The sequence below is a fragment of the Solanum verrucosum genome, unplaced genomic scaffold (genome assembly GCF_900185275.1).
Source record: "Solanum verrucosum unplaced genomic scaffold, falcon-dt-bn FXZP01000117.1, whole genome shotgun sequence".
Taxonomy (NCBI): domain Eukaryota; kingdom Viridiplantae; phylum Streptophyta; class Magnoliopsida; order Solanales; family Solanaceae; genus Solanum; species Solanum verrucosum.
Window position 1 is genome coordinate 314,589 of NW_026020014.1, and position 20,334 is coordinate 334,922.

The window sequence follows — 20,334 nt, forward strand, 5'->3', positions numbered from 1 at the left end:
TTTAAATTTTATTTTATTCACTTCACTTTTTGTGGCCTTGAGAAAAAACAATCACTTCAATATACTTGGGCTTAATATTCCGACACGATTAAAGAAAGAAAAATCGTATAAAATAATAAATTTTTAATTCAAATTAAATGATATAATTACAGTTTGATCTAAGTGTAATTCATAGTAAATAATTGGCATTCGCTTCTCTCCCTGAATTTCTCATTTGCCACTCTCCAGATCTCGCTCGGCAGTCTCTCCCTCGCCTCTCTCACTTTATACAAATACAAATGTATAAAATGTGTTTGTATAAAGAGAGAGAAAACTGTATATATACATATCTTTTCATTCGCCTCTCTCCAGAGAATCTCGCTCGTCTCTCTCACTTTATACAAATACAAATGTATAAATTGCGTTTGCGTTTGTATAAAGTGCGCGAAAATTATATATACAAATACATATATTTTCGTCCTATACACTTATAATTATACAAATATAAATATTCTCCTGCCCAGTTTTCTTTTGTCTTTCTCGCTTTATACAAACACAAATTATACAATTGGTTCTTTTGTATATGTATACCGAAACAAATTATATAATTGATTTTTTTGTATATATATATATATATCGAAATATACATATTAATAGCCATAGCAAATATAAAGTTTGTTATGGAACGCAATTATACAAACTATAGCTATAACATACAAATATAATTTTTATGTTTACTAAACCTAAAATTTACTCATTAAAGAATGTGGTACAACGTGGATGAGATTGTTCCTTCTTTAACAAGAAGTTTTGGGTTTGGGCATTAGATTTGAAAAGTCTTTGATAGGAAGAGTTATCCCCCGAATGGGGCTCTACCTGTACGAATTTTGAATTAGTCAAACTCTAATACCGATTGAAAAATAAAAATACTCCTCCGCGATTTTTTCGATTTTTAACAACTCCTTATAATTTATTAAACTGTTTTGCCTCAGTGATAAAAGGAGAAGGTGCTAGCCAGCTAAGCTGGTCAGAGAGGATAATCATCCAAGTAATTTATAAAACCACTCAAATTTGTAGGGTCACTTGTCCTAACAAAAAAACTAACTATTTTGTAATGAAAGTAAATTTTAGACTTGTCAAAAAATAACTGTTTAAAAATATATTTATAGTAAAAAGATTTTTTTTTATTAATATAATCATAAAATAAAAAAGAAATAAAATCCAACAAGTTTGTCATGTGCTTTTCATGTGCCATACTTTAGCACATAAATTCTAGGCATAATACATAAATATGACCATTAACTTGGTGTCAATTGACAACTATGATCTTTAACTTTGGATGTGCACAAGTAGACACTTAAATTTATATAAAATTGAGCAAATGAACACATTCATCCTACGTGGCACCCTACATGACAATTTTGTATCCTACATGTCATCCTACGTGTATTATGCCATGTAGAACACTTGTGTCTACTTGTTTAATTTTATACAAATTTAAATGTCTACTTGTGTACATTCAAAATTGGAGGGCATAGTTATTCGCTGAAGCCAAGTTAAAGATCATGTTTATGTATTATGCCTAAATTCTATTGTTTTGATTAGATTGAAGAAGTGTTACCTATCGTTTTATAACATACATATTACATTATTTGATAACTATAACATTTAAATAAATTATATTATTTTAATAGTTATATAATGTAATATATTAATAATATTTTCAATCATAGTATGATATGGGATGAAAATAGATTTTAAAGGATAAAATAAATTTTATTAGATAACAAGCAAAGGAAAAAATGAAAAGAAGAAAAATAGTAATGACATAATCACACCAGATTATTGTTATCGGTAAAAAACTTTTAACAGAATGATAAATTAAATAATATAATATAATATACTCCCTCCGTCCCATTTTATGTGGCAACATTTGACCGGGCACGGAGTTTAAGAAATAAATGAAGACTTTGAAATGTTTACCAAATTGCCCTTTAAAAAGTAGACTCACTTTTCTCTCTCCTCATAAATGTATTGGAGTATTATTTTAAGATTAAGTGGGACCAATAAGGATAAAAAAAGAATTGTACATTTAAATACTTTCCATATAAGGAAATGTGACATTCTTTTTGGGACTGACCAAAAAGGAAATGTTGCCACATAAAATGGGACGGAGGGAGTAATAAAATTGCCCATCATAATATTGTAACAGTAGGTAGCATTCAACTTTGGTCTTATCCTTTAACATGTCCTGTCTCTATGCAGTGCAATTTTGTATCACTAAACTTACTACTACTTTTCTTGTTTATTTTTTTTTTCTCAGTGTTGTCAATTGTAGAATAAGTTAAGGTCCACCACATTTTGATGCTCATTATTAATTACAAGAAAATTCTAATGGTCCGATGATTAATCATTAATTTGGCTGAAACTTTATCATGTCTTACATAAATTGTGACCAAATAATGTTTCACTCCTATTTCAAGGAGTACTGATATTCTTGATTATATATTTCAAATTTCAATTCCGCGAATTAAAAGAAAAATTGGTAGAGCATTTTTTCTTTAGTAAATTTTATGTTTGCATAAATATGAATTAGTCAAATCAATGAATACTAATAAAAAAAATTATTGTTGCACTTCTCATGTATGTCATGTCATTATATAGTGGTTTCTTTTTTAATTTGTCACAAAAAAATGTCATTGTTTATAATTAGAAATAACTTTACTTTGAAATTCTTTTTTTTTACCTTTAATGAAATGATTTTTAATCACATTTAAGGTTAATTTGTTTTAAATCAGAAATTTTAATTTTTTTTAATTTCTTAAATTTTATGTTAAGTCAGGCAGTACGGAAGGAATATTTTTCTAGTGGAAATAACTTGTATCCAATTAGCAAATGACAAGCATCTAGCCCCAGCTTGAAGCTTATCTTTAAGCCTATGATAAGAACTTTCAAATCATGTTTCTTTTTTTCATGCTTTATGTGAGTGCGCACATAATGACAATGATCCCATCTAATCAAGATTTTTTATTTCCTTCGTGTATTTTTGTATCTAATCAAATGCCTTTTCTGTTTTAATTACCGACTTAACTTTCGAACTAAATGAAATGAAATGAAATTTAGCCACTGTTAATGGATAATTTTATTAGACAACATTTATTTTCCTAAATCCAAATTAATAGTTTTCACCCCCCAACTAACATATTGGTGTTGCTTCACATATAAGAAAGATATTAAACATATAAGCAAATGGTCGATATGTCCGAGTGGTTAAGGAGACAGACTCGAAATCTGTTGGGCTTTGCCTGCGCAGGTTCGAATCCTGCTGTCGACGCTTTTTTTCCATCTGTAGAACTCATTGAAGGGTCAATAGTGTTCCCGCAAGGTACTCAACCACTTGAGCTAGTCTCACATATCTCGATAACTTAATGAAGAACTGTGTTTTTCTGTTTATAGGAGGGAGTTCACCAGTAATCGACTAATCACACTGTTTCGTGGTTGGGATGTAAAACATATACAACTTAATTAACAAAGTTGTGCTCTCTGTATTAGACATCACAAAAAGTTGCCAAAATGAATTCTTTTTAAGTAACTAATCCTTTCAAGTTCTGGATTCCTACTGATAATAAGATAGGTTTTATTTGTTTTTTTCGTTCGTCTTCTATGTGGGTATTTGAAATTATCCTGATCACAGGCGGAGCCAGCTTGGGCTAGATGTTTCGGCTGGCTAGTTCTTGTGTTTAGTTTTTCAAATTTTAAACTCATTCACCGACTCTGCCATTACTATCTATGATGAATGATGACAATGTTCGACTTGGCAATCTTTTTCGATATAATAGAATCGAAGCAAACAACAATGTATACTTACTAGAACTACAATAAGATGAAGTAAACAAAATCTGTGAATGTTTCTCCTAAACTAATCGCGACGATCTCTGTAATTGTTGATCAACTTCATCAGCCATTTCTTCTTTACCAAATCTCTTAAACCCTCTCCTTAAAACCTTAGCTACATATTCATCAATCTCAAATCTAGAACCCCATCCACTCTTTTTCATCAACTCATAAACCCTAACAGTAGATTCAACCTGTTCACCTTCAACCAACGCCCTCACCAACCTTACCAGCGACTTATCATCACATTCAATCGTTCCCACTTTCTCCAAATCACAAATCAATTCATCGATATGTTCAGCAAAACCCGTCCGGGTCAAAGCTAAGACCATATCAGCATAAAGCCCCAAATCAGGGACATCACATTCCGATTGAACGGCTGGGAATACTTTGAGGGCCAAATCGCAAAGGTCTTGTCGTAGAAGTTCTTTGTAGGCAGCAATTAGATCTGTTTTGATGAGACGATTGAGGGTTTTTGAGACTTGAGCTTCGATTTGGGAAGGGTCAGTTCTTTGAGCTCGTTTTAGAGCTTGAATCGCTTGGATTGCTTCGATGCTTAGTATTCGCCCTTTGACTAGAGGTCCACGGTTGCTTCGTGGACCGCATCGCACTGAGATTTTTCTTCTGGTGGTTGATGTTAGTGGTGGAAGAGTTACTGAAAAATGTTGTAAGGTGAATTTGAGGGTTGTAGATAGAGAGGACGCCATGAATGGTGGATTTGAGTTCCACTCGTAGAAGATAAGAAACGGGTCTTCATAAAATCAACCCGTATTTGTTTTTGCCTGGGTAGGTTTTTTCTTTACAGTTTGGTCCGCAAAGTTTTAATAACTTGCAATTACACACTCAACTTTATGTTTATTCAAGTTCGATTTGTGTCATAACTATATAATAATAATACGAATATTGTTTATGGTCGAATGCATGTTTATATCAATACGAAAAAATGTTATTTCGATAACACCAGAATAGATTCGAGGTTACTTTTATTAAAAGATAAAGATTAATTTTTTTTACGTTAAATACCAAATAGTGAATAATATATAACAATTGATGATATATAATTGTTGTTGATGGTGGATTGACAATAGTTTCAATGTTTGTTGTGACAATGCTGATTGATGATGATACTTATGAGTAATGGATAATGGAGGAATAATTAACTGTGGTGATTAACAGTAAAGAGGGGTGAGTATATGATATAAAAATTTAATTCGATAATTTTGTTGTTTAAAAATATTATACCATTATCATATTAAATTATTTGGTATAGATTAGTATTTTTTGAGTTTTGTTTAGTATTTTTCAATATGATGAATTAATAATCATAATTTATTCAATTTTTATTTATATATGCTTATATAATTGAGAATTACGATATCAATTTTATTAAACTAACTCTTTACATATACAATAATATTAAAAAAAGAAAAGAAAAAAGGTACAAATAATGTCCTTCATTAATGAACTATATAAAAATAACATTTCAATCAAAATTCCCATAGCCAAAATTTCAAAATGTTAATAATAATAGTCGATCCCCTGTTAGATACAAAATGATATTAAATGAGATGCAATATGTAGCTTTGTACTAATATTATCATATATATTTAGAGGTCGTTTGATATAATATATTAGCAAATTATAATGCATATATATTAATTTTGTATATTACTAAATATCTTATTTGATATACATTGTTATGTTATGTTATGTATAACTAATGGACTCTATTGTTTGTGTATTACCCTTTCCCCATAAGAATAACATTTTGTAAATTAACCGCCAGAATTAGTCTGTGAAATTGCCGTCTGGAACCGCCAGCTGAGATTCTCAATTTTTCCGGGACCATTGAAATTCAGGTGAAATTGTGTTGTGGTAATAGAAGATGGATGGACTAACCCTAGTTTCATCAGCATCCTCGTCCACCGGTGATCTACAGCCACAAGAAGATGCTTGGCTCACCACCTACTATAAGGTCTCTTGCTTCATCTCATCAGGTGTACATCACTATCTTCGTTTTAATTTTTTTATCCATCTTCCTTTTCTGCACGTTATATTAAGTTTTAGTTAAGTCACATCCAATGAGTTCAACTCAATGCTGTGAGTGATGATAAGGTTAAGGCTGACTAGCGAATTCTAGTTTTGACTTTTGTATGTTTTTGCAAGGGTTGAAAAGGTACTCAGAATTGGTGTTAATGTTCTCGTTGTAATGCTAATGTATTGCTAGTTTGCTTTGAACTAGCTGCAATATAATCAGCTAAAAGGAAAGACATATTATGTGGGAATAGACTGCGGCATTCTATAAAAACCTTTAATGACTATGTAGCGTGTGTTTCGTTGTAGTAATTGTACTTATTTATAGCTCATTTAATTATTATTTTTGATAACCGTGTGTCCGGGCCAACTTGTGTGCATGCCAACTAATTCATGAAACCTATTATCTCCCATCAGCACAGTTAACTCTGTCTATCAAGGCTTGGATGGGAAGAAATCACCTAATGTTTTTGCATAGTTGAATATGAGGCTTCATGGTTCTTAACCTACTTTGTTATGGAAAATTTTGTTATCTACATGTATAAAGGTTTTGAAAAAAAAAAATGTTGAAGTGTTCCCCTTGTCTTGTATCATTTCTGGGGTCCCAGGATGGGTGAGAGATGAATTAAGGAGGAGTATGTTTGATGTATTAGTAACTGACTTTTATCTCCCACTAATATGTTTCCATTACTTGCTTGTTTTCACAGTCTGCCATTCCAGCTTCAATATCAAGAGTTAATCAGGTAGATGCAGCAAGATTGGACATTGAAATGTCGGCAATGCTAAAGGGACAGTTGGTCAAGGTTTTCTCTTTGATGAAGGTACATGTAGTGCAACTTTCTAACTTACCAGAGAATTCACCTCTCATTATTTGTGATCTGATAATAATTTGATATACATTTAATTTCTTTTTGTTTCTTCCCTTTGGGGTTAGCCAGGAATGCTATTTCAATATGAGCCAGAACTTGATGCTTTCTTGGAGTTCCTTATCTGGCGTTTTTCTATCTGGGTTGATAAAGCCTACACTGGTAATGCTCTAATGAATTTGAGGTATAGAGATGAACGTGCGGTTGAAGTGAGAGGAAAGGTTAGATATCGTCTCTTAATTAATCCTTTTATCACTTTGTGTAAGTTGCAGCTAACAAACGCTTCTTTATTTACTGTTCAAAACGAAAAAAGTTGCTCTTATAAAAATCCTTTTTTTCTATATTAATCAGTTGGATGCTATGTTGTTACTTGCACTAATTTCACTATTTTCTTCAATTGCTGGTGTTGAAGTTGTTCAAATTTGGGACATTTAATGTTTCTAGGTCTTGGGAATTGGGACGTGGAGAGAATAGTTGTTGAAAAACTTATTAAATGCTTAAGGTTAACGTTCAGGCATTCACTTTGATTTGAGGCTGAGTGCATGGTTGATAGCATGAATTAGAACTTTTTACTTATTTAAAAGAGTTCCATTTCATGCATTCAGCCCTTTTTACCAGATAATGGTTCCACCTCACTTGTAACAGATTTTCTTCTTCCATGGTCAGATCTGAAAACATTCAAGTCCACATTCATTACCATCCATGGATTCGCTCTCATAGATTACTTAAGATAGATTGAGATATGTGAGATCTGTAAATTTTTACTTTTATATAAATGCTCTAATATTCAGTAATTTTGAGAAGTCCAAATAGTATTTATTAAGTGTATAATATGAGGGACTTGAGTGATTGGCTTGAAAATCTTGCTCGTTTAATTTGTACGTGAAGTTGCTAAGGTTGACAGCTTGACTTAATTGAATTTCACTTTTGATCTTGTGCCTCTTGCATCAGCATTCATGATACCAACCACAGTTTTGCTTTTCGGCATATGTTAGTTCGAAAAGGATTGGAGGGACCTGGTCTTACTGTTGCTCAGAAGATATGGTACTGTGTCGCTACTGTTGGTGGGCAATATATGTTGGCCCGTCTTTAATCATTTTCTGCTTTTCGAAGATGGGGCAACTCTGAGCAGGTATAGTTCTCTTCGACTCTTATCTCACTTGTTCGTTTGCATGCATGCTCGAGTAGAAGTTACTCATTACTGCTCTATATATTGAGATAAGTAGAAGTAATATGTCATGCATTTGGTATAATGTAATTTAGTAGATCTTCCCTTTGAAGGAACGCAGAGCTCATTTTAGAACTATTTGATGATATTGGGGAAGCATGAAGGCTCAATGTCAAAAAGAGGTTAACTTTTTCCTGCTTCTGAGGCTACATAAATTTGAAATGGTTCAATTTTGAATCTTTTGTTGATATGTTGTCTATTCAAATTTGGTCATCCAAAATAGAATTGTTGCAGTCGTAATTTTATGCTACAAATTTGAACAGGTAAAATAGTTACTTGCAAGTGTCAATTGTACGATGAAACATTGACTTGTTAATCTTGTGGCTTCTTCAGAGTTCTATGGCGCGCCAAGCATGGTTGTTAATACAACGGATTGAAGGGATCTATAAAGCAGCCTCTTTTAGTAATCTACTTCTCTTTCTTTACAGGAAGGTATATCTCTGACTGTAATTCTTATTTCTTTCGAAAGCATGCTCGGAAATTTTTGGCATTTCTCTCTGGTTGCACATTCCTTTCGTATTTCTTAAAAAGATGTATGACATGACCACCAAATAAAAGAAAATAAAGGATAGACGTACTCCTATAGCATACAGCTGCATTATGCACAATACTGATTTAACCATTTAATAAAGAAAATGATGAAGTTATGCTACTTGAATCAGTGATCATCTCTTATTATTTCATCAAAAAAGATCATCTCTTACTCTCTTATTGCATTGTCTAGTGGCTAGCTGACTGCGGAGAGTAGTTCTTAATTGGTTTGGGGTGCATTGGGTGATTCCAAGCACAGTGAAGGAGGCATTGCATAGCTGGGCTTACAGGTGGGGGAAGAGAAGTCCTATGGCATAAAAGAGATGTAAATTGCAAAATAGTCTTTTGTTTCTAGTTTTCATTTGGTGTTTCCTTGAGACCCCAATTTTTTTCTGAAGATTGGGTCTCCTTTTTTGAGAATCATATTTTGATGTAGGTTCTCTCTTTTGGTACACGGCTTGTATATGGGGTTTTCCTCCAATTGTTAATATAATTATTTACCTAACAAAAAGAAAATCAGTGCACTAGCTTAGCAATGGATATGCGTGTAACAAAAGCAGAGCTGCAAGGCTGTGTGGTGCTTTATCATCTGTGTTTGCTGGATTGTGTTATTGGCTGCCTACTAAGTCGAGCCAAGTTTTTGGTTAAAAATTGCTGGACATTTTTGAAATTGCTTTGTCCTATGAAACCAAATATTTTTTTCTGGGACGGCTTTGTTGTCCAGGAACTGTTAGAGACAGAATATTGAGGTGATTCCACAATAACAATAAGTTAATGATGATGTTCCAAAGCATTCTTTACCTCACATAGAGGAAAACGTAAAATTGCACAAAATAGAAAACAAAATAAAAAGGTAAAAGAAGACTTTAAGTTAGAAAATTTAGTGACATTCTTGGTAGAAGGGTTCCATGCATAGGCTGATTGCTGTGAGGGTCCTGTACATGTGACCTTTTAATAAGGGTTGAACTGTTGAGCGTGTTCCCTGCATGTGCTGACTTCTATGAGTGTTCTGTACATTTGATCTTTAGATTGACTGGAATTAAAAAAATATAATACTGAAGTTAGAAAATGTACCCATGGATTTGATCTTGTAATTAAAGCATAATGCTTGATGTGTGGTAAGGCGCGCTGCGCACATCACGGTTTTGGGCCCTGCCGCAGACAAAAGCATGGTATTTAAGTAGAGGGTAGAAAACCTAGATGCATTACTGGTAGCAGGGCTTAACTGTTGAGCATACCCGGTCATTGACTGCTGTAAGGATACTGTTCATGAGTGATGAGACCATTTGAAAATGGTTTGACTGCTACAAGTGTCCTGTACATATAGCTCTCAGATTGATAGGATTTAAGAATATCACTTGCTGTGTATTTTGGGATTTACTGGTTACTCTACATGTATCAATGACATGCAGGTATAGGAATCTCATTGAAAGAGCTTTAAGAGCAAGACTCGTTTATGGCAGCCCAAATACGAACAGAGCCATGAGCTTTGAGTACATGAATCGCCAATTGGTGTGGCATGAATTCTCGGTAATTTTCCATCCATTAGCAGAGTGTTGCAGATTTTATATGGTCATTCCCGAAGAGGGGAATATTGATGACAAATTATCTATCTGTGTCTGCAATTTAGCTATCAATCATCTGTCAGAAAGAGGTCCTTCACCTTACAAAAAAAAGGGAAAGGGCCCAGAAAGAACATCCCTTTGCTTTTGTACATGCTGCCAAAGGGCTAACAGATCTTGTTTTCCAACTTGTGTCAGCCTTCTTTGTTGGCGGGTATGGGGATGGTGATGGAGCTCGAAGTTGGTCTTTTGCAGTAAAAGCTTATAGTCAATTTGACGAGTGCATCTGTTTTAGCAAACAATATGGATGGAAGTACGTTCTTTTGTTATCTTTTTCAAAAAACTGAATGGAAGTACATTATCAACTGTTCTAATATGCAGGAATTGCTGCTCTTGCTTCTTCCCCTTCTCAATTCATCATCCATCAAGAATTTTCTTCGTCCATTCTCAAAGGATAAATCTTCAGATTCTTCAGTGGATGACACTTTGTGCCCAATCTGTCAAGGAAAGCCAACCATTCCATTTTTAGCTATTCCTTGTCAGCACAGGTGCATGTATTGCATGCTTACAATTTTACAGTAGAATGGCGATACAGTGTATCTTTCAAATGTTCATGCATTTGGTAAGAACTCTATTATATCAAAACTTAATCAAAGTATGAATTGAAGTTTAAAAGAATTAGTTGAATTCAATGACATTGCAGAATAACAATCTTATGCTTATGTAGGCATATTGTATATATGGAGGCGTGGGCTGTACATAGGTGTAATTTTATAGATTGCAAGCTATATAAAACACTTCAGGGCTGTTTAGAAAAATATTTTATATTTTCAGAGCCTCACATCCTCCTGTATTTTTTAAATGAACTTCACATCCAGTGTTATATAAACAACCATGGCATCAAATTTTAGAGCTAGCTAAAATTTTAATACAAGAAGTGAAACTAGAAAGAACTTTACCTTACCAATTAATTTTCAAAAAGAGTCAGGACTTTACCTAAGAAATGGATGATGGAAAAAATGGCACATCGGGATAGATCTGATACCTATAAGAACTACCTAGTATAACTAAGTAGTCGCTTACAAACTAAGTTTAGACGAAGTAACTCGAATATCTATGGTAGTCAGTCAACTATTAAGACATTGTATCTGTAGATATTGCAGAGGGGATATTTTACTTGTGCGTTCATCTTGTCATCCATTTGGGTTGACGTCATTCATGTGTCGATTTATTGCTTTAGTGTTAGTAACTGTTGTTCATGTGAGTTTTATGTATCTTCATCACTATACAGCTACTGTTACTACTGTCTTCAAACACGGTGCTCCAGTGCTCCGTCTTTTTGTTTCCCCCGATGTGGTGATCGATTGCTGCTTTGCAACGACATGGTGGTTCGGTCCACAACATTAGTCAGATACAATAATTCTCTTGAAAGGTGAAATGAAATGACGGGAAAGGCAAGCTTCAGTCAAACTATGGATCAAAAGTTGCCCAAAGATAACATAGAAATTGAACTAGGAATCAAGATTCCTTGATAAAGCAACTTCTTCTGCTTTATTGAGTGCATTCATTTGTTAAAGTTTCTTGTCTTTTTTAATGTAGCTTTACTTTCCTATAATCTCATTTATATGTCTATCTTGAAGATTCTCTTAAAAGTTTGATCAGTCACAGGTCACAATTGATTCAATATTTTTACCAGATGGCTCAAGCAGTCCCTTTTTTTTAGCTTTGTTCAGGGTAACTTCCTAGTTAAACGAAACAGTGGAAAAGAAAGGTAAGAACAATCCTTCACTTCCTTATAGTTTCAAATTGCAAGCCAGTTTGCTGTGTTTTGAATCTGCATGTAAAGTTGCCAAGTGATGTGCAGGTTATAATACTTTTATTTTAACTGAGAATTGGCAGCTAAATTTACCAGTTGCTGTTACTGTAGCGAATGTTTGTAGCAGTTGTAATTTTTGAGCAACAAAAGTTCATCATAACGTATGATTTCGTGGGGACTTGTAGTCCACTAATCCTTATCTTTTTGTTTTTTTTGGCCTCCTCTTTCCATGGCCTTGTAGGTGAATGAATTGTAGAAAATTATGCTCAATGACCTTGAAATGAGTGATCGTGAACTTTTGACCCTGCTCGTCCCATTGACAAACTTTCAAGATAAAATGTGAAATTTGAAGTTTTGCCCATGGGAAAAGTGAGGTCCAAAGTACAAAACCGCCTACTTCCAAGGCTGTAAATCATCCAATGAATTGCATTGAAGGTAAGATCTTTCTCTTTCAGCATCATAATTCCTTTGTCCTCCCTTTTTAGGTTGGGTCTACATGGTCAAAAAAGCTCAAATAAAAACAACACCTGTCCTTGAAAATATATATAGCAGTCTGAGCTCGAACGCAAGTTAAGATAAAAAGGGTGCTTTAATTATTGGAATTATGTTATAGGTTCAATTAGACTCATGATTGGATCTGAATTTGTCTTACCTGCTATAGTTACTAGGACCAATATTTGAAATCATCAATCGTTAGTTTTTGTAATACATCAATATAAATGGTCCTGCTGTAATAGCTAGTTTCATTTCAATACTTAACTCAATAAGAGTGAAAAAGGAAGGCTTTATATGAATCCTTGAGCAACCAGCTGAGAATGGGAATAAAATTTGCTAGTGTTGGTAAATAGATGGGTCAGTGGGATCCAGATAGGCCAAAGAGGACAGCACAAAGTAGTTGATCAGTACTGCAACGTACACAAGAACAACCCAGACACATGTCGACAACGCGAGTCAGGATTTTCACTAAAGGGGTTCAAAATTTGAATAAGTGAACACACTAATCATACATAAATAATATAATTTTCCGTTGAAGGAGTTTAGATAAACCCCTGACTATAAGCTGGTTCCACCCCTATTCACGATTTAAAATATATTGACTCAATTCACTATCAAATATTTAGTGAAGTTCTTAATATACATACGAAATCTAGGTAAAAATTAATAAATTCACGTGAATTTATATATTATACTGTAGACCCACCCCTATTCCCAAATAGGCAAACATCAAATATAAAATGTGATGGCCACCATAAGGATATATACTTTTAATTATCCATCGCACACACATATACAGCAAGGCAATCGCACGCGCAAAATTGCTTTTGGTTAGTTAATTCAAATTTTCTAAATTTATATACTGCACTAAGTGTCTCTTGCATATCAAGTTGCAAAAATATCATGTTTTAATTGTGTAAAGATTACATAAATCAACTAAAATAAATGGTATAATTTGACCTAATAATGTATAGTAACTTTTTATGCTATCAAATTAAGATGGCCTACTAAGCCTCATATGATACTGAAAAATAAAATTAAAAACCTGCAATAATAATAAGGTAACATAAGAAATAAAATATGAATTAACTAATGATTACTTGGGAAAAGAGTAGGCTATCCTTTATTTAGAATCTATATATATAAATATAGCTAAGTTAGAGAAAAATAACAATCCCAAAGTTACCACCCCAAATTAAGGAATTAAAACCCCACGAGTATTTGTTTTTTTATGGCCTGAAAACACTCCCCCACTTTCCCTTTTCTTGCCCCCACCCTTTACTATAAAGCTAAAGCAAGAAATTTAAAAACACAAACAAGGATATACTCCCCTTCTTTTCCATTTATGTCAACATATTTTGAAAAATATGTAGATAAATATTAAATATGTCATAACATTTGTATCAGAAGCGAAGTCTAGGATAACAAAACCTGATAACTTTGGCCCAACAATAAATAAAATGAGAATAATTCAATATTGATATACGTAAAATTTTGGATAAAACTTCCTCGTTAAAAAATAAAATGAGAAGGTGTAGAAGTATTTGTTTCGACTTTATAAGTATGTTAGACTTTTTAAAACCAACTAAAAAATAAACGTGTCACATAAATCGAAGAAGTAACTAGAGAGGAAAAATAAAAATTTAAAAAGCATCAAAGCAATTGTCAACCCCACAAGTAAGAAACACTACCAAGTAAATATAAGGCTAGTACTTTGGTTGAAAAAGACATTGGTTTATTGAACCTCTTATGAGAAAAGCAAAAACAAGGCTGAAAGCTTCAACAAAGTTTCGTTTTGGTGCTCTCACAAGGAAAGAAGACAGACAAAGCTAGCTACCTAAAAAGAAAGAAAGAAAAAGAAAATCATTGAAAAGGATTTTTATTTTTTTCTTCTTCTTCTTCTTCTTTCTTTATATTATGTGGCTCTTACATTAAAGTAAGAAACAATAATACTATATAATATATGATGTGTTGTTCAGAATAATCCTTCTTGATGGCTGGAAACCCTAGTAATAACTGGTGGAACAACATGTTGATGAACACAAGCATGCATCCACATGATTCTCATGAGCTTTCTTCTTCTACGACGACGACAAATCAACATTTCTATGGATCTTCAAATTTTTTGGCTGATAATAATCCAAGTCAAGATCATTTACCTCGCTCATGGAGCCAGCTACTTCTGTAAAATCTCCTTCTCTCTACTTTTTTTTCTCGTACGTAGTAGTTAGTTATATATACAGTCAACTTGTTTGAGACTGAGGCGCAGTAATTTATGTTGACTTCTTGTTGTTGTAGTTGCTATAGTGAGTTTGTGTAGAGAGCTCAAAGATCAGTAGTCTTTGTATTTGCAATATTCTTTTTGTGTCAAGCTTTACTCATTGAAGCTTTTACATTTACCAAACAATTCAAAAAGCTCAATTACTTTCCTATTTCTAAAAATTTCATACTATGAGTTTTATAGATCGATATGAATATCATAAGTTGTCTCATAGTAAAATCAATTTTGTTGTTGATACCTTCTTCTTTGTCTTTTTTCTATAACTAGAGCTCGAAGAAGTAAAAGAATTTAAACAAATAGAATATGGTTAGAAATTCATAATAGAGTCAGTCCGACCACAACAACGACTAAACCTAGTAGAAAGAAAAAGTGAAAAATCATTACAAAAGAAACCTATAGCTCCTTTATATTTCTTTTCTATCAAATTGGAATCCATATGAATTATGTGTTAATTAATTTTAATTCTCCTCTAAATTACTTTTTCCTTTTTAATTAAATTTCAGGTCTGGATTATCTTGTGATCAAGAAAAACCTGATATAAGTGATCATTTTCAACATCAATACAAGAAGCTGGAGAGTTGGGAAGAAATCCAAAATTTGAATTCCATCCATAATAATAATAATATTCCATCTAATTCAAGTTTTAGGGTTCCTTTTTTTAATGTAAAACCAGAAGAATTACTGAGCCAAGGACTGTATAGTAATTACCATCAAGATTTATCACCAGCTAGCTCTTGTGTTACCACTAATTTAAACCATAATAATATTTTTAACTTCTCATCATCTCCTGCTAATAAAATTACCAACAATAACAAAGTGGTTGAAGTCAAGCATCAAGACCATTCATCTGAGGTAAGTAAAAAAAATTACTTTTAAAAAAGTGGTTTTCATATTTATTGATTTTTCATAGTCAATAAGTACAATATCAGTATTATTCCAAAAGGAAAAAAGTGATTATATGATTAATAAAAGCCAAATAATCCATGATTAGCCTAACTAATTTTAGTCATAGTAAATTTTTAATTACTCAGTGAATTTTAACATGTGATAGTAGTCTAGTTACTATTTTTACTAGGTTACTAATTAAGTACTGTATTTGTTAAGAGATTTACTCGTAATTATCTAATAAGTGATTTGATTTTGTGAAAACATTTTTACATCATTTTAGTATGTTTTGCCTAATCTGTTTCTTTTTTTAAACCATTATTAATTAATATCTTTGCTGCATGAAATAAAGTGTAACAGCACAGACAGTGGTGGGGTAACTAAGAAGGCTAGAGTTCAGCATTCTTCAGCTCAACCCTCTCTCAAGGCAATTCTCTCTTTCATATACAGTAACATGTTTGTCTAGATATTTTTTTTATGGAATAATTACGTGTCTGAATCGTTCAGTAATCTAGTTTACAAAATATATACTAAGTATATATACACAACATATACATTGATAGTGTATATATAATGTATATACTTCAACCATTTTACCATTGGTCGAAGGATATATATTCGTAACTTTCCTTTTTAAGAAAAAAACTATTATAGAAAATATATAATATGAAAATTCGTTTTATGAAAACTTGGTCTCTTTTTTTTTTTTCACCTGGTATCCAAAATAGTTAGTTATCAACATTAATTTAGTTTGTTTATATTCGGAATTGCAGGTGAGAAAAGAGAAACTAGGAGATAGGATAACAGCACTCCACCAACTTGTTTCTCCATTTGGAAAGGTAAAGTAAACTGAGTTTAACTTTATATACACATCTAATTTTTATATTGTCATTATTTTTACATGTTGTTACAACAGGTAACTTGTCTTATTTTTATGGAGACTAATTACGTGTAAATATCATTTAAACGTTGATGTTATGAATAAAATTTACTATATCGATGTATATAAATTCAGTTGAACTCATAATTTTAATTATTTTTTTTTTGAAAACCTACTAAAATTATTATGTAATTTCAAAAGTATAATAAATTTATTGATAAAAATTATAAGAATTTAATCGATTAAATTTAAATCCTACCTCCTTCCCATAAGGAAGACAAGTAAAGAATATTTATGACTGAAACACTATGACTTATAATTTTTTTTGTAGTACTAGTAGTTTATGATGAAACAAATAAAAATGATATTACAAAAACAGCACTTTAATTTTTGTTTAAAAAATAGCCATAAAGGGTTGTCTTTAACTAAAGTGATATATTATGAGAAAAAGAAGAAGTGATAGGCATGGGTATATATGTTTTCTCTTTTACAGACTGACACAGCCTCCGTCTTGTCAGAAGCCATTGGATACATCAGATTCCTTCAGGCACAAATTCAGGTGATTTCACAAAACCTAATTTCTAAATTATTTTACGTACATTTTTTTTATAATTATGGTGTTCGTGTTATCTTGAACATCCTCTTAACCTAATTTCAAAGGGATATTTGTTATTTTCTACCAGCATAGTCACCAAGCAACTCTCTAGAACAAATTTGAATCAATAGAAAGAAATCACCTACTGAAATTTGAAGGATTGATATCAATATGATTCTTAGTGTACTTCATTAACCATTGTTTTCGCTTCTTACTTTATACTCTTATCGTCTCATTTTATGTGGTACTTTTTTCATTTTAGTCTCTCCTAAAAAAAATGACATATTTTTATATTAAGTAACAATGTAATTTTAAAATATACATTTTTTCCTTAATGAAATGATTTGTATCCACAAAAATATCTATCACTTATGTTAAACCACGAATTTCATAGTTATTCATTCCTTTCTTAAACTCTGTATCGAGTCAAACTAACTTATATAAAATGAGACGGAAGGAGTTGGACATATATGCAGCTTTAATCTAGTGTGGTGCACTAAAACATGCAGGCATTGAGCTCTCCATACATGGGCAATGTAGCAGGAAGCATGAATCACACTCAACAACAATCTGCTGTAAGTTCTTTTCCTTCACATTTTCCAATAAAAATCACTAATATTATCTTCTTTCACATCCATCATCATACACGTGCATCTCACTAATTATATATATATATTGGATTAATAATTATCATGAATAACTAATTTCTTTCATGAATTCAAGGAAATAAAATATGTATATACTACTTAGTTGTTTAATTAAGAAGTTGATGCTTTATTGGATCCCTAACAAAAAAAGCAAGCTTTGAGATTGAGGCTATCTTTGCATTATTAGTAGTAAAAAGCAGAATCAAAGTAGTTATCATCAAAATTTACTATTCAAAAAAGAAGTTGTGTCTCTATATATAGTGCAGAAGTTGCCAACTTTATGAGATCACACAATAATTCAATTTCTTGAATGATCCTATGGATAAAATCTTAATTATTATTATTCTCAATAACTTTAAACTCTTGAAATGAGTCCTTTCATATATATATATACCATAGTTTCAAGCTAGAGTTACTGAGTTTTATCGTATTCATAAGCAGAAATGTAGCTCCATCCATTTCATCTTAGTTATTGCATGTTAATTGCTTCCTCTTTTTTTTCAGCACCGTATATATTTATCATTTTGCATCTATTTTCTTATAATATGGTAATTTGGAAATAAAAATATTTCAGGATTTGAGGAGTAGAGGATTGTGCTTGGTTCCTATATCTTGTACACAAGATGTTGGAAGTGACAATAACAATACTGTTGGAGATTATTGGGCCCCAGCTCTTGGAGGAGGAGGATATTTATAATTATTAATTAATGTAACAATTTTAGTGTTCCATAATATACTGATGTGTTGATGATGATGATGGTATTATATATATAACATCAGAAGCAGTCACTCTCAAATAAGTTAGTTAGGGTTGACTGTTGCTGATGCTATATATTATATTTTGCATTTCTAATTAAGTGTAGGAAGGAACAAGGATATAAGTCTTATCGTATGGTCCAATATTGCGATTTTATTTCATGAATAATCATAAAATTGTATAAGCTAGTTTGTAATTGTTGTATATACATTAGAGTTCATTTAGCTTTAACTGATTAAAAAAATATAGTTGATATATGCTAGTGTTTTTGTGTTTGAAGCTGATTTTATACATAAATAATTACGAGTTTAAATAGAAGTGTTGAAAACGGATATAAGCATTTATATTTGATACAACTCTAAGCTAGCCTATAATATAATGACTAACATATATGCGTAGGAATTTAAGTTACTACGATAAAATTGTGTGGTAAACTCATTGAATAGTTTAGAGTTGACTTTTGTGTTTGCTATTTTGAGTTAAATAGAAGTTAAGTACTTAACGCTTTCCCTAATTAACCAGTGAATTAATGATAATTGGATATTAGTAGTAATAATTGGTGTGAAAAATAAAATGTGCATTGGGCTCGTACATCTTTTGTTTGAAAGTAAATTAGGTTAAGCTAGTTTAACTTAATTATTTCAGAAATGTCCTTACAACATATTTACGAATGTATCCCTTTTTTTTATCAACTTATAGTTATATGTATTAATCGTGAACAATAACAAAAACATATTCAGTGAAATTCTACAAGTGATCAAGATTTGAGTATGGTAAAATGTACGTAGACCTTATCCATTCCTCGTAGAGAAGAAAGGTGGTTTCATCAGGACCCTTGATAGTTGATTCAAGTATAACAAATCAAGGAAAGTATGAAAAGATAAAATGATAGTAAAACAATTGTAGACAATAAAATTCGCGTCGAGAAAACAATAATCAAGAACGGAAAATTATAGCAACAATCGTATTTATTATTTCAAAGTGCGAGTGTTACAATCTCTATTATTCCTCTGAATTCGCCTTTTCAAATATAATTCAAGGGCTCTTGAGCTTGATCTAGAACTTGAGATTTATCTCGATCTTGATCTCTATCTTGATCTTGATCTTGAACTTGGACTTGGATTTGGACTTGATTTGGAACTTTCTCTTGATCTTGAACTTGAACTTTATCTTGATCTTGACTTCTAGTTGAATCCAAGGGCTTCGAGCTTGATCTTGAATCCGGCGGTCTTGATCTTGATTGTTCTTGATCTTTATCGTTCTTGATCTTGAATGTTCTTGAAACTTGAATGCTTGAATTCTTGAACTCTTGAACTTGTAGAGAAATCTGCAGCTTTTGACCCACGAGCTTTCTCTAGCTTCTTGTTAAAATTCTTGGTCCTCTTTTCTGAATTATGAGGACCCCTATTTATAGTTTTAAAATAGAGGAGTTGTGTTTAGAAGAGGACTCTCTTCGGCCAATCAGATTTAAGTGACATGGCATATGGGCTTTATGGAGCGGGCTTTAATTAAATTCATATTTATTGAATTTAAATAATTAAATCAATTATATTAATCCATAATATTTATTTGGACTAATATATTCATGAATTTAATATAATCCAAATCATTTAATAAATTTATATTTAAATAAATTTTAAATGATTACAAATGCCCCCTGCTTCAAGGCTTGTCAAAATATTTTATCATTTAAAGACTAGACTTGAAGCATTAATTAAATGGTAATTTATCTGTCATGCCCATGTAATGTTTAATTTAGGCATTGCCCGACTCCAATACATGTAATTGGAGTGGGAATGTGAGTATTTGATCTTATGTGGCTTACCTGCCACTTTTAACCATATATCTAACCAATTATAATCAGGATAGGAGACAAATAAACGC

General features: G+C 32.0%; 3 protein-coding genes and 1 non-coding gene across 5 annotated transcripts; 3 read left to right on the top strand and 1 right to left on the bottom strand.

Annotated features, from left to right (window-relative positions):
* The first annotated feature begins 3,231 nt into the window (after nucleotides 1-3,231).
* TRNAS-CGA (transfer RNA serine (anticodon CGA)) lies at nucleotides 3,232-3,313 on the top strand. Its single transcript has one exon. It is a non-coding gene; the product is annotated as a tRNA-Ser (tRNA).
* Nucleotides 3,314-3,864: 551 nt separating this feature from the next.
* Nucleotides 3,865-4,601, bottom strand: LOC125820576 (protein THYLAKOID ASSEMBLY 8, chloroplastic). The gene has a single exon (XM_049499978.1). It carries the CDS (start codon nucleotides 4,578-4,580, stop codon nucleotides 3,894-3,896), a length of 687 nt encoding a protein of 228 aa, XP_049355935.1. The 5' UTR covers nucleotides 4,581-4,601; the 3' UTR covers nucleotides 3,865-3,893.
* Nucleotides 4,602-5,786: 1,185 nt separating this feature from the next.
* On the top strand, nucleotides 5,787-7,578 carry LOC125820581 (peroxisome biogenesis protein 2-like). The gene is made up of 3 exons (XM_049499986.1): nucleotides 5,787-5,870; nucleotides 6,615-6,728; nucleotides 6,846-7,578. Exons 1-3 carry the CDS (start codon nucleotides 5,823-5,825, stop codon nucleotides 6,945-6,947), a joined length of 264 nt encoding a protein of 87 aa, XP_049355943.1. The 5' UTR covers nucleotides 5,787-5,822; the 3' UTR covers nucleotides 6,948-7,578.
* Nucleotides 7,579-12,188: 4,610 nt separating this feature from the next.
* On the top strand, nucleotides 12,189-18,636 carry LOC125820569 (transcription factor bHLH68-like). Of its 2 annotated transcripts, XM_049499972.1 has the most exons (8): nucleotides 12,189-12,345; nucleotides 14,416-14,589; nucleotides 15,190-15,538; nucleotides 15,924-15,998; nucleotides 16,345-16,410; nucleotides 16,945-17,010; nucleotides 17,556-17,621; nucleotides 18,268-18,636. In XM_049499972.1, the coding sequence occupies exons 2-8, from the start codon at nucleotides 14,435-14,437 to the stop codon at nucleotides 18,388-18,390; spliced, it is 900 nt and encodes a 299-aa protein (XP_049355929.1). In that variant the 5' UTR covers nucleotides 12,189-12,345; nucleotides 14,416-14,434; the 3' UTR covers nucleotides 18,391-18,636. The 2 variants fall into 2 exon arrangements, with proteins under 2 accessions (XP_049355929.1, XP_049355928.1); XM_049499971.1 differs by lacking the exon at nucleotides 12,189-12,345 and having other exon boundaries at nucleotides 14,020-14,589.
* Nucleotides 18,637-20,334: the final 1,698 nt, after the last annotated feature.